The 15,046-nt window shown below is 40.3% G+C and overlaps 2 protein-coding genes across 2 annotated transcripts in view; both read right to left on the bottom strand.

Annotated features, from left to right (window-relative positions):
- The window catches only part of ELOVL7 (ELOVL fatty acid elongase 7), a 59,525-nt gene that overhangs the window by 27,586 nt on the left and 16,893 nt on the right, over nucleotides 1–15,046 (bottom strand). The gene's annotated exons all lie outside the window — the stretch shown is intronic.
- Nucleotides 9,622–15,033, bottom strand: LOC148684444 (uncharacterized). Its single transcript, XM_088652726.1, has one exon. The coding sequence runs from the start codon at nucleotides 14,748–14,750 to the stop codon at nucleotides 9,804–9,806; it is 4,947 nt and encodes a 1,648-aa protein (XP_088508852.1). The 5' UTR covers nucleotides 14,751–15,033; the 3' UTR covers nucleotides 9,622–9,803.

The raw sequence follows: 15,046 nt of genomic DNA, 5'->3' as shown, positions 1-15,046 counted from the left end.
TTGGATAGAAGTAGATGCATAAAAAACTAAGATCATGGCCACTGGTCCCATCACCTCCTGGAAAATAGAAGGGGAAGAAATGGAGGCAGTGAGAGATTTTACTTTCTTGGGTTCCATGATCACTGCAGATGGTGACAGCAGTCATGAAATTAAAAGACGCCTGCTTCTTGGGAGAACAGCAATGACAAACCTAGACAGCATCTTAAAAAGTAGAGACATCAACTTGCCGACAAAGGTCCGTATAGTTAAAGCTATGGTTTTCCCAGTAGTGATGTATGGAAGTGAGAGCTGGACCATAAAGAAGGCTGATCAAAGAAGGAAACTAGGCAGAGGGCCTCCTCGGTAGTGGCGCCCGCCCTGTGGAACACCCTCCCATCAAATGTCAAAGAGAAAAACAACTACCAGACTTTTAGAAGACATCTGAAGGCAGCCCTGTTTAGGGAGGCTTTTAATGTTTAATCCATTATTGTATTGTATTTTTCTGTTGGAAGCCGCCCAAAGTGGCTGGGGAAACCCAGCCAGATGGGCAGGGTATAAATAATTATTATTATTATTATTATTATTATCACCGAAGAATTGATGGTTTTGAATTATGGTACTGGAGGAGACTCTTGAGAGTCCCATGGACTGCAAGAAGATCAAACCTATCCATTCTTAAGGAAATCAGCCCTGAGTGCTCCCTGGAAGGACAGATCCTGAAGCTGAGGCTCCAATACTTTGGCCACCTCATAAGAAGAGAAGACTCCCTGGAAAAGACCCTGATGTTGAGAAAGATTGAGGGCACAAGGAGAAGGGGACGACAGGACGAAATGGTTGGACAGTGTTCTCGAAGCTATGAACATGAGTTTGACCAAACTGCGGGAGACAGTGGAAGACAGGAGTGCCTGGCGTGCTTTGGTCCATGGGGTCACGAAGAGTCGGACATGACTAAACAACAACAACAACAGATGCATAGATAGGCTGAGTGTTAGGATCTCAATAGATTCATTAATAAAGGTCACATTTTAAGAACTGGAGTAGGGAAAATCCAATTTGAGAGGTGCAAAAAGTGACTAGGGATAGGAGTGAAACTGCAGATTTGTCTCAAAGAGTGAGCCCAGGCTTAATGAGGTATTTGCTTTGAATACTAAGGAATCCAGGGCCACACATCGGCTGAGGTGTGACTGCCCAAACTATTCAGGGAATTTTCAGCTGTAAGTCAGCTGGTGAAAATGGATCAAAGTATTTCTGTAAAAAGATTAGCATCCCCCGCCCCCCACACAGACAAAGGTGAAGATGCAGTAAAACATCCCTATGTTGGAAATTCACTAGGGAACTATACACTACCAAGAATAGTCATGTCAACCATGCATTGAGTTTGATTTACATTATACTAATAGGATAAGATGGTTGGACAGTGTTCTCGAAGCTACCAACAGGAGTCTGAGCAAACTGCAGCGCAGTGGAAGACAGGAGTGCCTGGCGTGCTCTGGTCCATGGGGTCATGAAGAGACGGACACGACTAAATGACTAGACAGCAAAAACAACAACAACAACAACAGGGCTGCAGCACATAGGACATCAGTGCTAATACAGGATTACATGGGGGTGGAAGAAGGAAGAACTACCAACAAAAGAACAATGGCAAGAGAAATTGATTAACTATGCAGAACTTGCAAAACTAACATATAAATTACGTGAAAAGGACAATCGGGAATTCAAGGAAGAATGGGAGCTATTTACAAATTACTTGGAAAAACAACAGAGAGACTTACATTCATTGGCAGGATTTGAATAAGCATGCACAAATTTTTGATAGAATAATCTGAATAATAAGGGGAATGAAATGTACAATTGTATAACATGCAGAAATAATATGTAAAAATAAATCAGATGGGGAGCTGAGGGAAGTCTGGGGAGGAAGGGAGGGGGAGGGGCAGGGAGGGGGGAAAGTAGTTGATTGTAGTATTGATAATTTGTATTGGTTTAATATTGATAAACAAAAATTTAAATACCCCCACCAAACAATAGAGGATTACATGGGATATTGTGGGAGGCTGGGCAGCAAGGTGGAAAAGGTGGAGTTTTCATAGGGAGCAGTAAACGTTCAGTTGTTGGGGGGGGGGTGGATCTCAAACCATCCAAATTCCTGATGAAAACTAATGAGGCATTGGGCATTTCTGGTGAAGTGGGGGTGAAGGAAGGGAAATACTTGACTTGCAGCTGCTGAAGCTGTTGGTGCTCAGTTGCTTTAATAGCATGCAGTAAAGAGCAAAAGCACACAATGGGAATAGAACACCACTCAGAATCAGCTAATGATATCTGGGGAGGGTTATTAAAGTAAAGCTCCATCACATTACTTAGGAGGGAAGGTGCAATGTATTTAATATAATGGATGGTAATTGTTCAGGAGAGGGGGGGAGGGAGGGGGGAGAAAAATATTCTCAAAAAGCCCACACAAAATGTATTTGCCATTCTTCATCCTACTTTTTATTTACATAAATGGACAATATATAAAAGGTTTTTATATATGCACACAACTGGGAAGGAGTTTAAAATTAATTGCTTCCAGGGGAAGTTACCCATTTGGAAGTTTCCAAGCTGGCCTTAATTATATGCCTCCATCTACTTTAGAAAGATATTTTAAGGTGTATTCAGAGTGTTCTACCAATGTTGATTTTTCAAGTTCATACTCTGTTTTAAAAACATGAAAGCACCCAAAGATCAAACACAGCCATTGGTAGCTAAAATGGTCTATAAAAAGGAGAATACAGTGAATCACTCGCCTCTCCCCATTACAATGATTCTCACTGCACTGGGAGTTAAGACAAGCAACTTTGACTGCACTCCTATGCACACTTACCTAGGATTCAAGCCCTATTGAATTCATTACATAGAATTTTTTTTCCTTTTTAATAACTACCCCTCTGAATAGCTCTCAAAACAAGGGCTCTCTTCTACTTTTTTTAAAAAAGTGGGCTAACCGGAATACAACACAAAAGATGGTGGACAGTTTTTGCAAAAATGCAACTACCTGTCTGTATCATAAAGATTAAAGTTAACTTGAGCCTATTGTGAACATACTGGTTCATGTTGCAACTGATGCCAAAGGCAGCCAGTGCTTCCAGAAAGTCAAGATGCTTAATGCCCCTCCCACACATCCCATTAATTTCATGGCTCTTTCCTTTGGCTCCAGCTACCCAAGAGCCCTCTAATCTGCTGCAATATCAGCCATGGTAGCTAAGGGAAAGCACCGTGTTCAAAGATGAAATCTTCAAAGCGTTAGCTGCCAAGGACACTCAGCAGAGGTTGGCATCTACAGTACCTTCCTTTATTCCTTGCACTCTATCTGGCTAGAAAAAGCTTTGAATGGAACGCCACGACCAGATCACCCTTCTACGGAGGCAGCATTCTGGTGCCAGAAGTGAACTCTGAATTACCATTCCAGTGCCTCCCACCTATTTAAAAGCTTTTGAAAACAGAGTCGCCAGGTCCCCTTCTAATTCATTTCCCCTTTAATCCAAAATCCATTCATTTCCTTTCTGGAGGCCACAGAAGTCAGACAAATCCCTCTTCTCATCCCGTCTTGGTCATGGGACTGTGGAAGAGTTTTAAGAGGAAGAGATGGGGGATGTGTGCCTGTTGTGGGGACTTACGTGCTGCACAGTAACACACACTGTTATCCTCCTCTCTGACAAAGACCTCCAGCCCTCTCCAGAGATGTGAGATGCTCACAAAGTAAGTCACACCGTTGCAAAGGTATTAATGGGCAACTGCTTTGCTGCCTCCATCTCAACCATCTCTCCACAAAGAAAAGGACAAGCACTGGCGTGCTCTTCCTGTTTCACCTTCTGTGGATGCAGGTAGCCAGACAACAGATGGCCTCTCCTGCCCACCCCTGTCAGCCTCTTGGTTACATTTCTGATTTAATGTCGGGAGGCATTTTTCTAGAAAATGTACCATGAAGTAAAAGCTAGACCACTAAGGAGATGATGGACCGCAACCCCTTCAGCACTATTTATGACAGGTGGTCGGACTCTGAAGCCAAAATGCCCCTTCGCCTTTATTGGTTGCAGAGACTAAGAGCCACTGCTAGATGCCACCACACATACCATAACCTCCAACACTTTCTCCTACTGAATGCCAGAGTTTCAAATGGCAGCTTATCAAGCAGCACAATAAGCGTCATTGGCAAAGTTATCAAAAGCTTTCTTACATGCCTAAAATGAGGCATATTTAGGACACCAAAACAGCTGTGCTCATGAAAACACCCAAAAGAAATGCATAGACAAAAAGCAGCGTAATGCACCCAGGGTTCTTCCTTAAAAGAATATCCATACTTATGTGCCAATACAGTTGGAGTAGCTACTGCATAAACTGAGGTTCTAGGAACATAAATTTATTTGCAAATAAAAGAGGAGCTTAAAGTTATTCCCCTTATGCTGTGTACTATAGCTCGGGTTTTTAGTCCCGGTTTCTAACAGAGAGTTACTCAGTGAGTTTAGGTAGTGGGGGGAATGCATGAGGACAACTGCTATAAAGTTAAACTACTTGCACACAAGTGTTTTAAACCTCAATCCCATCACCTGGCAACATGGAGCAAGCCCTAAAACAGCATGAACAATACAATTTTTGGCTCTTATCTTGACTCCTAGAAAAGCAGCTAATACTTCAAGTAGGTGTTGGACCTCGGTGTATGGTTTTTATGACAGTGAGACCTACACATTACACACTACCATGAAAATAATAATACTTATTATGGGGTTAATAAAGTAACCTCTGTTTTTTCCCATGCTTGAGGACCAACATAGCAGCAGCAATGCCCAGCATAAAAATGAAAAGATGGTTTTGTGGTTGTTGTGTTTTTAAAAAGTTTTTCAATAATGCACAAAACATACATCTCAGGCATATGGATTCATGCCCTTACCTACCTATTCTGACCTGCACAAAAGCTAGAAAGGCTGCCGGCTTGACACCTGTTTCACTAGTCAATTTGAGATAGATGGCCATGGGGATTAATTAACCCTCATAAACACATGCAAGGAAAGACAGGAAAAAAAGAAAAAAGAGAAAAAAGAAAAGAAAAGTCTTAATTTCTGACTAAAACGAACCCTTTCTCTATCCCATCTTGTATACCTAATTACAGCAACCACTATTCTGAGTCGAGGCCCCGCTCCCCGCTTTGTGATGAAATAAGACACATGAACACAAGTATTTTATGTTAATGTGCTAAAAAAAGGCCACAACTTTATTGGTTACAGAATGTGAGTGGTCTTGGCTTAGGCATTGGATCCGAACAGAGTATACTTGGCTCCTGCCTGCTCTGCAGGGAGCAACACAAGGGTTAACAACCTGTAGGGGGAGCTTGTTGATGCAAATCAACTGGAAGCTTTCCCCTACCCCAGAGTCACCAGAGGGTCGTGTCATGGCCTTAGCCACCACCTGGGTATCAGACAGGAACCACAACCACTGGATTCCTTTAATGCAGGCACACCCAAACTTCGGCCCTCCAGATGTTTTGGACTACAATTCCCATCATCCCGGACCACTGGTCCTGTTAGCTAGGGATCATGGGAGTTGTAGGCCAAAACATCTGGAGGGCGCAGTTTGGGGATGCCTGCTTTAATGGAATACCCATCACATGGCCACAACCTCCCCTCCAACACAAAAAGCATTTTCCAATGCCTAACCGCCAAACCTTACAAATTTGTGACAATTTGCTACAAGGGAGGCGAAAAACCAAGTGGCTGGTGCCAATCTGCCAAGTGGAAAAAATCCTACCAGGCCCCCTGAACAGGTGACAAACCAAGGTCCATAGCAAGGCCAGGTGCTGAAGCAAAACCTAGAGGGAGGGAGGGTGGGTGATCCGAGGAAGCAGGAACAAAACAATGAAAAGCTTGTGGGCCATTTAAATGCAGCTAAACCATGCCCCTCAGCCAGCCAAATTGGCTGGCTGGGGGGGCATGACGCAGGCTCAGGACTCCAGTGACACAGGTGATTCCCACTTACAACTCCTCCCCTCTGGGAAGAGGAGAAGCTTTAATAAAAAATAAAAAGTAGGACACGCTGGCTCTTTTCACTGTGGGCAAAAAAATGCTTAAGATATACAAGCTTTAGCTTCTGAACTGGCTTCAACCTTGGAAACAATTCTTCTCACTTTATAGCACAGCCGCCATTTGAGTAAACCAGTGTCAGTCTGCCCAGAAAGAGGCTTTTATTTTCATTTATTAAATCTGTATACCACCTTTCATCCAAAGATCACAGAGCAGTTCACAACAGAAAAATACAAGATGAAAACACATAATAAAAACAAGAACAAAAATAAACCAATAACCCCCATCCCACAAACCCATTCAAAAGGACAGAGAATGTTAATCACCCAAAGGCCTGGTTAAAGATATATGTTCTTGTCTGGCACCTAAGATATGTAATGGAGGCACCAAGTGAACCTTCCTGCAGAGAGCATTCCACAAACTGGGAGCCAACACAGAAAAGGCCTGTTCCAGTGTTGCCACGGGACCTCCATGTGGATGAGGCACTTGGAGAAGGGCTTCCGGCGATGATAGCAGGGTTCAGGCCGGTTCATATGGGGAGAGGTGGTACTTAAGGTATTGCAGCCATTAAAGGTTTTATATGTCAAAAATAGCACTAGTGATGAGAGACCTCTTCTATGTGAGTCAAGTTGACTGTATATGCAGAGAAGCTTCACAAACCTTCTTAAACAAAACTAGTTTTCTTCCAGCAATAGGTGACTGCTCAATAGAACTCCCTTATCTGCTTCCCCACAAACTAAAATGTACACATTTACCGATAATGGACACTACCATCAATGGGTAGAATTCACAGTTTCTATTTACCAACCTCTGTTTACCAACCGTCAAGCAAAAGAATGTAGAGAGAAGCAATTATCTCCAAGATGGCATTTGTGTTGTAAAATGAATAAATATACCGTAGTAATGTCAACAACAGTTTGCCGTGGTAGGGAGAGAGAAGTTTCCTACCCAGTTTAAACATATGCAGTTAGAATGAGTGTGTATCAAAGTTGGCCTCCATGCCAACTTGTTTTGAAGTAGGCCATGTGAATGCTAAGACTGCACTGAATGAGTGTGGCTCTGGCCTGCATCCCTTCACCAAATATTTATATTCTATTTAGTATCTAAAGCTTGTGACCTCCTGAAAAGACTAATCTGACCTGCAAATGTCAGAAAATGCCTACGGGATACTGAGGCTAGGATCTGTGTCAGTATACAAAGTCTATTGTTAGTTATAAATAACGTTTGCTCTCAGTTGGAGATGCAATTGGCAAAAAATATTTTGGCTTCTAGGAATATGATTTTTCCCAGGTGACTGAATAGTTGAGAAATTGTGACATGATTTGAGAGGTGTTCATGAATGTCAGATATACAGCAGCAGAGGCCATACCCAAATACCGACACACACAGCATTTCTAGAAGTATAGAAAGAAAACACCTTCCCTGTATACCTGTATACCCTGCATAGGCCATTTTTTGCATAGATAAAAGTTGTATGCAAACCAGCTGCTATAGGCACATGATTCACATTTATACTGGGTCATCTGCTACCTTGTGGGATGTCTTCGGGAGAAAGCTATGGATTAAGCCCCACACAAATTGGGAGTGGAGTCCCTAAGACGGTTGGATGGCACCTCATACGCCCCCTTACTGCAACTCCTGCAGCCAAGCTGGTGCTAAACATATTGCTATGCTTTCCTTTGGACCGGATCACCGAGGCCGAGAGGGGGGGGGGGTCTTGTTGTCTGGCCAGTACAGGACCTCCATGCACACTGCTCAGGCTTGTAACCCAGAGAGGTTACTTCGGTGCTGCTAATGCAGCAGTTTGATTTCATCCCTGGAGCTGCACTCCATTGTCTATTGAGACAGATGGATCAGATGGATGCAAACAACAGGAAAAGTAGAAGAGATTAAAGCATTAGGCCCTGCTAAAAGTTCACTACTCACATACATTAGATAGGAAGCCTGCACTTAATGCTGATGTGCTCATCAAACCCACAAGCTTCAGCACATACAAGCTTGTTAATCCACAAGCTCTTTTGGGATTCTGCCTCAGTACTTTCCCCAAGAAAAAGAGCAGAAGGAACCCACAAGCTAGTCAAATACTGCTACGTCTTAAATACTTTTTTGGGGTGGGCATGGTGAATTTCTGAATTTGGAGCAGGCATAGGCAAACTCAGCCTCCCAATGTTTTGGGAGCACAACTCCCATCATCCCTGACCACTGGGTCCTGTTAGCTAGGGATGATGGGAGTTGTACGGTAGTCCCAAAACATCTGGAGGGCTGAGTTTGCCTATGCCTGATTTGGAGGGTTAAAAGGGCTTTTCAAGAAGCTGTATTAAAGAAATGTGAGGTGGGGGGTCATTTAAACCCTGGGGCTTCAGACTTTGCTAAAAAAAAAAAAGTGAGAAGAGGTTGTAGAAGAAGCTGGCTGTGTGGAATGACCCACATACAGCAAATCCATTTTAATATATGGCACTCTAAGAAAGGCATTATTTTAGAGCAGAACAAAAAATAGAAGGAAAGGGCAATTCAAGTGACTTTGAAAGGCTACCATAAAAATAGATACAGGGATGTGTCTGCCTATGTATAAAATGCTACTTGGTTGCACATTTAGAGTTGCAGTGAAACAATTAGATAAGCAGAATCAACCTTCCTACTGTCAGAGTTAAGAACAGTCTGAATGGGATTTCTTCAGGATTGGTGACTAAGCTTCAAGCCACAGATCTCAAAGGAGTGCTCTGAAAATTCGTATCATGACATGCAGAAAGACCCTTGCTGCCATGCATATGAACAAGGAATGAGCAAAGGCTTAGTTCAGAGCACAAAGGAATTGGCAGAAGGAAATTAGCAGTAGCGTCCCGGTGCGTAATTGGTTCTACCCTGAACCGGCCAGAGAAGAACATATTAAGAAAACAACAGGCATCACAGCAACTGCTGACTTAGGGCATCATATGTGATGCCACAAATTGCATGGTTTGAAGTAATAAAATATGGTAATTATATGACTGAAATAAAGCAAACTGCAATAAGCCATGATGTTCATTTGTAGTGGTGAAATAAAACGAACAGTTTCAATACTAAAGCAGACTTCTCTAAATATGTGAACGGTAGACAGACATTTTTCACTTTGGTACAGATTACTTTTTAATGCAAGGCCAGCCAATGTGATGCCCTCCAGATGGCCACAATTCTCACCTCTGTATTATCAATTTAGATTTCAAAGAGAGGGGCAAATATCACTAAGCAAGCACCTTCTGCTTTAACTTTTAAGCAGTTTGCTTAAAGTTATGTACACAGCCTCTCTGGGCACATCTTTGGACTGGGCCCAATACAGTACATTAAGGCCTAGCCATTTACAAGTGTGCAAACTTATGGCCCCACTCATAAGTTTGGCTTTGAAGGTCAATATTTTAAACTTTGAGCTTGCCTGAGCAAAGACACCTTTGTACAATATTCATTCACTAGTATCATTAAGCCCGTTAAATAAACGGGCGCTAGAACATATGTGGTGAAACATTTGTAAGAACAGACTGGTTATAGTGCATAATAAAAAAGTGGACAACCATGCAGTTGATTTGTATTTTATTGTATTTATTTTTTTAGAATTGTTAAAGAAGAATAATTTGAAGAATTTCTTTTTCTTTTCTTTTTTTGATGTTATAAACCAAAACAATTTAGGTATGGTAAATGTTTCTTAAGTGCAAACCTTGTCAAACAATTGTAAATAAGCAAAATTAGTGGGTTTTTTTAATTTTTGATTTTGTGTTTTTGGTAGGTTATGTTGAATTTCTATAAAATTTCTTTATAGACAACATTCCTTGTGAATATTTTGTCACAGTTTTCCAACAGTTTGCCTTGGTTAGGACCTTCTATGACTTTCACCATGACATCATTAAAACTCCTTACTCTTGATAATGCAACATATAACTGACCATGGCTGAATACTGGTTCCGGCAAGTAAATTCCAACTTTTTCCAAGGTTTGCCCCTGAGATTTGTTAATTGTCATTGCAAAAGCTAATGTTACTGGAAATTGTCTTCTTCGTAAGATAAACGGTAAATCAGTTGTTGTTGGAGCCAAATCCATACGGGGAATAAAGACTATGTTTCCTTCCGCTGAACCTGTTATTACTTGAGCAATTATGATGTTTTTCTTAAGTTGTTTGACGATGAGACGGGTGCCGTTGCACAATCCTTTTTTAGTGTTTAGGTTTCTAAGGAGCATAATTATAGCGGCCTTTTTAAGGTTGAGTTTATGCTTAGGCATACCTGTTGGAGTTATTTCATTGAGGAACTCAATTGGATAGTTTTGAATATCTTCCTCACTTGAGTCATCAATTGAGTTTGAACTGAGGTATGTCACGGTCTCTCCTTCTAAAATGTTAAGTACCTCTTCATTTATGGAGTTTACATCACAGTTCTTTGGGCAAAGAATAGATTTTTTTGCTAAGTTAGGGACATCTGTAACAGGATTTTTGTCTCCAAAAAAGTTTTTTATAATATCTCCTGTGCATAAAATTTTGGAAGGTATTTCAATTACATCTTCAGGCAAACCGTCAATGTGTGGTGTATCACCACTGCCCACTTTGATCAGCCAATTGCTGAATTCAGTGTCTACTGAGCGTATATTCTTTTTAAGTTTAAGGACTTGGAAAATACTCCACAGACTATTATTCTTAACACAGGCCTCAACAATTTTTGTACGGTCACCGTGAGGTACTACGGGAAGTGTTTGCCTGAAATCTCCTCCAAGTAAGATTACTTTTCCTCCAAACGGTTTGTTGTTGTCCATTATTTCTTGGAGCAGTCTGCTAACCACTGCAAGAGCTACAGAGGGGGCCATAGTACATTCATCCCAAATTATTATTTTTGAATTTCGTAAACGTTCAGCATCAACAGAATTGAGTCGTATATTTGATGTTGTATTCTCAACTATAGGCACAGGTAACTTGAATTGGGAGTGGTATGTTCTTCCACCCTCAAGAAGATTGGCTGCTATACCTGTGGAGGCTACAGGTAGTGCAATATTTCCTTGTCCACGAAATGTGCTGAGCAGGGTCTTGTAAAGATATGTTTTACCACTACCTCCTGGGCCATCTATGAAAAAACAGTGGTTACTAAGGTTGTCATTTTCAGTTGCTTGCAATATTGTTTGTAAAGCTGTTTTTTGTTCTTTGTTTAATGTAATTGTCATTTCTTCTGCTTTTTGTTTTTTGAAAACTTGGTTGTAGTTATCAGTAAGTAAGTTTGAATTTGGTAGTATAGGTGGTAACCCAAAATCTTCACATTTTTTCCCATGGAGTTGTAGAATGTTACATATTTCCTGTAACGCGATATAACGGCATATTGTGCATTCATCGTTGTGATGGATATGTTTTTGAACGATATCTTCGGTGAGGTACTGTTCATATTTTACAAAAAGATCATTCATGTTCTGTAGGGAGGCAAATACACAAATGTACGCAAATAACTCTCTTAGTTGTTTTGGCATGCTGTATTGGATAGCATCTTCTAAAGTGTTCTCCCACACTTGATCATCATTGATGAGGCCTCTTTCTTTTGCAGCATCTTGGAAACTGGGATAGATATTTCCATTGACAGTTCTCAGATCTTCAAATGATATTGCACCGGGAACATGTAGCAATAGGAGACGCATGCAGTAGCGTTCTGGATCTGATGATAAATTGACAGAATACATTCGTCCAATGATTTTGTCTGCACCCCGCTGTCGTAATTTCCATGTATTGGTTTCAGAGTCAAATACATAGTGTATTGGAATGTCTGAATATAAAATTTTCCTTGCTTGCTCTTGCTCTTGATTTAATTTAAACCAAGCCGTCAATTGAGTATTTCTTGTTGAAGCTCTCTGGGCTGCTGTATTGATGTCATTCGGATTGAAAAATACAGATTGTTCATCAGGCAGATGCACTGCTAACCTATGGATGGTATGTGATTGGTAATGCATTTCAAACCCATTTAAACGCCATGCTGCTTCTGGAGCGCTGACATATCTGGAATCCATGAAGGTCTTAATTTCATCATGATTTAAAGTGCCTTGTTCTTGAATCACAACATTTGCACAATCATGACCTTTGTACACATATTTAAAAAGGTATTTGACACTTTTTATGGATGCGCAGACTTCAACATTAATGTGGCAATTGTAATTTAGGGCAAGATGTGGATTATATGGTACAACCCAATGGTTATCTATTGTCCTGCCATTCACAATTGAAGTTTGGTTTGTGTTTCGTCTTCTATATTTTGGATAACCATTTGTATTTGCTGATGTTTTTTCCTGGAATGGTTTTGGAAATTCCTTAGTGCATTTGTCATTTGACATACATGGTGAATTAGGGTTGAGTGGTCCGCATGGTCCATGGATCATATGTTTTGTAACAATTGCATGTAAGCGTGGAGTGTTGGTTATATTTGGAATTTCAGCAGATACTATTTTGTCTATCAGTTCTTCGGTTTTGGGTTTGCAGTCATCTTTAAGAATAAGTAGTATGTGAGCATGAGGTAAACCCCTCTTCTGAAATTCTATTACGTAGACCATTGCTTTTGGTACTCCAAAAATATGTTTTTTACAGAGATCTTCAATTAAAGCTTTCAGTTTTAGATGAAATACTCTTGCAACTAAATCAGGTCGAGCATCAGTAGTTTGGCCATGTTGTAGGTTTTCAACAATCTCTTGCCATTTGGGGTTGCACGTCATTGTGATGAAAAGATCAGGTTTGCCATATTTCCTAACAATTGCCATTGCATCTTGATAATTTTGGAGCATGTTTCTTGGGCTACCTGCAAATGAGGATGGTAATATGTATGTTTTTCCAGGAATCAGGCCTTTCTGATTGGATTCATTAATTAAGTGGTCCATCAATCCTGAGTATTTTTCAACTCTCAATTTTTGCTGATTTTGTCGTACATAGTTGAGTCTGTTGGATTCAGTTTTTACATATGCATCAACTATATACTGTTGTGTAAGGCGGCCAGCATTTAAGAAGGGGTTAAAGTTGTCTCTGATGGAAAGACGATACCCATAGTATTGCATTTGTGTAACTCGAATTCTAGGATTTCGTGTTTGATTTGTTAAATTTTGTAACGCTTGAGGTCTGTGTTGCAAAGGTATATCAATTCCCCAGCTTTGATCACCATAAGGGAAGAGTAATGGATAAACCATGGGTTCCAGATTGGGGTCAAGGACACTAATCCTTTGTGTTGTTCTTTTATTTATATCATCTGTACTTGCTTTGCAGTGTATTAGAAGATCTCTTTCTAGTGGTGGTTCGCCATCATCATTTTGAAAAATGAATGCAACCTCATTATGTTTTGGTGCATTATAGCGTCTTTGGTCATTTCTTCGATCTTGCACTATTGTCATGGTCACTTCCTTAATAATGTTTCCAGTTGTTGCAGCATCCTCCTCATATTCTTTTTCAACTTGGTACAACATTTTGCAGGCCTCTGCAAATGGATTTGTTTGAGCAATGAGTGTGCTTAGTTTTTTTATAATTTCTGGATTTATTCCAGTATTTGCGGAATTTTGCATTCTTTGCTCTGCTGCTTCAGAAGGATCTAAAATATATAATTGAGCAAACTGTCTGTTTTGTCCCTGTTCTGGGTGCAGTGTGCCTGCTCTGTGACAAATTGATCCGTGGATCCGGAAACAATATGGGCCATTGCCAGGTGGTGGAGTAATGTTTGCTCCCATGGAGGCAAATGCTAATGCACTATTTATAGATCTAATATTGTTGAAGAAATTTTTGCTGTAGTAATGTTGTCCAGTCATGAGCTGTTGGATTAATGGATTTGTACTGATTGAGGGAAGATTTACTTTTCCTTTTGAACAACATTGTGAAAATTTTCGATCAGAAGGTCTTTCAGCTTCAAAATGTTTAGCACTACAAAACTGGCATATCTGATCTAAATGTCCACACGTGTGTGTTTTAATGATGTCCTCATTGAAGTTTTCCAATTCATTCATAAGTGTCATTGTTAGTTTTGCAGGCCTTGAGTCTTGGTTTTGTATTGTTTCTCTCTCTATGTTTTTCCTTTGTCGTAATTCTCTTTTCCTCTGTGTTAATTGTTGTTTCCGTAATTGGCGTTCATCTGGAGGCAGATGTGTTAACCTTTCTCTTTCTAGTGTGGCATGTCGTTTACATTGTATTTTTCGTTCCTCTGGAGTTCTATTTGCTCTCCTTGCTTTTTGTCTTTCAGCATCTTGCTGTCGTTTTTGAATTTCTTTTTTAGCATTTCTATTTTTCTCTATATAAAATGTTTTGTTTTTTCTGCGAGTTAGTGTCTTTGCATCTTCATGTAAATGTCTTTTATCTGTTATACTGTCATTCTTGTTTGTGTTTTGTTTCTGATTTAGAGGTTGTCGGTCATTATGAGTTAAAGTTGCTCTTTTAGATCTTTTTCTTTCAGTGTCTTTCTTTTGATTTTTTACCTTTTCTTCAATTGATCTATTTACTCGTCTTTTTCTTTCCCTTTTGCTGTTTTGTTGACGTATTCTTAGTTGTTCATCTGGGGTTTGACTTGCTCTCTTAGCTCTGCGTCTTTCTGTGTTTTTATTTAGCTCATTTTCGTCTCCTTTTTTTGTTTTTTGTGCTGGTTTTTGTCTTTCACTTTCTGCTTTTTGTTGTCGTAAAGATTGTAGTTCTTCAGGAGTCAGATTTTCCCCTCTTTGTTTTACATTTAACATGCTTAGGGTGTATACCTCAGAGGAGTGCATAGTAGTGATATTTGTGCAGGTTGTTTTCAATTAAACTGACGCTTCACTTGGGTTTTTATAGGTTTTTCATATGACTGGTTTGATGTACACATATAGTATTTACCTAACACAGACTGACAGGACTTTGGATTTGGGACAGGCTTCCCCCCACAGCCCTTATAGGAAAGAGTTTTGAAGTGAATGAGTGGAATGGATCACTTAGTACTGCAGTTGTCGTAAAGATTTTAGTTCTTCAGGAGTCAGATTTTTTCTCTCTTTTTTTACATTTAACATGCCTAGGGTGTAGACTTCAGAGG

Source organism: Zootoca vivipara, chromosome 10, assembly GCF_965207765.1.
Source record: "Zootoca vivipara chromosome 10, rZooViv2.hap1.1, whole genome shotgun sequence".
Lineage (NCBI taxonomy): Eukaryota > Metazoa > Chordata > Lepidosauria > Squamata > Lacertidae > Zootoca > Zootoca vivipara.
This window is presented reverse-complemented; position numbering and strand designations above follow the sequence as displayed.

Bases quoted from the DNA above. Each gene is read 5' to 3' on its own strand.
- LOC148684444 (XM_088652726.1), bottom strand. From the start codon at position 14,750: ATGCACTCCTCTGAGGTATACACCCTAAGCATGTTAAATGTAAAACAA.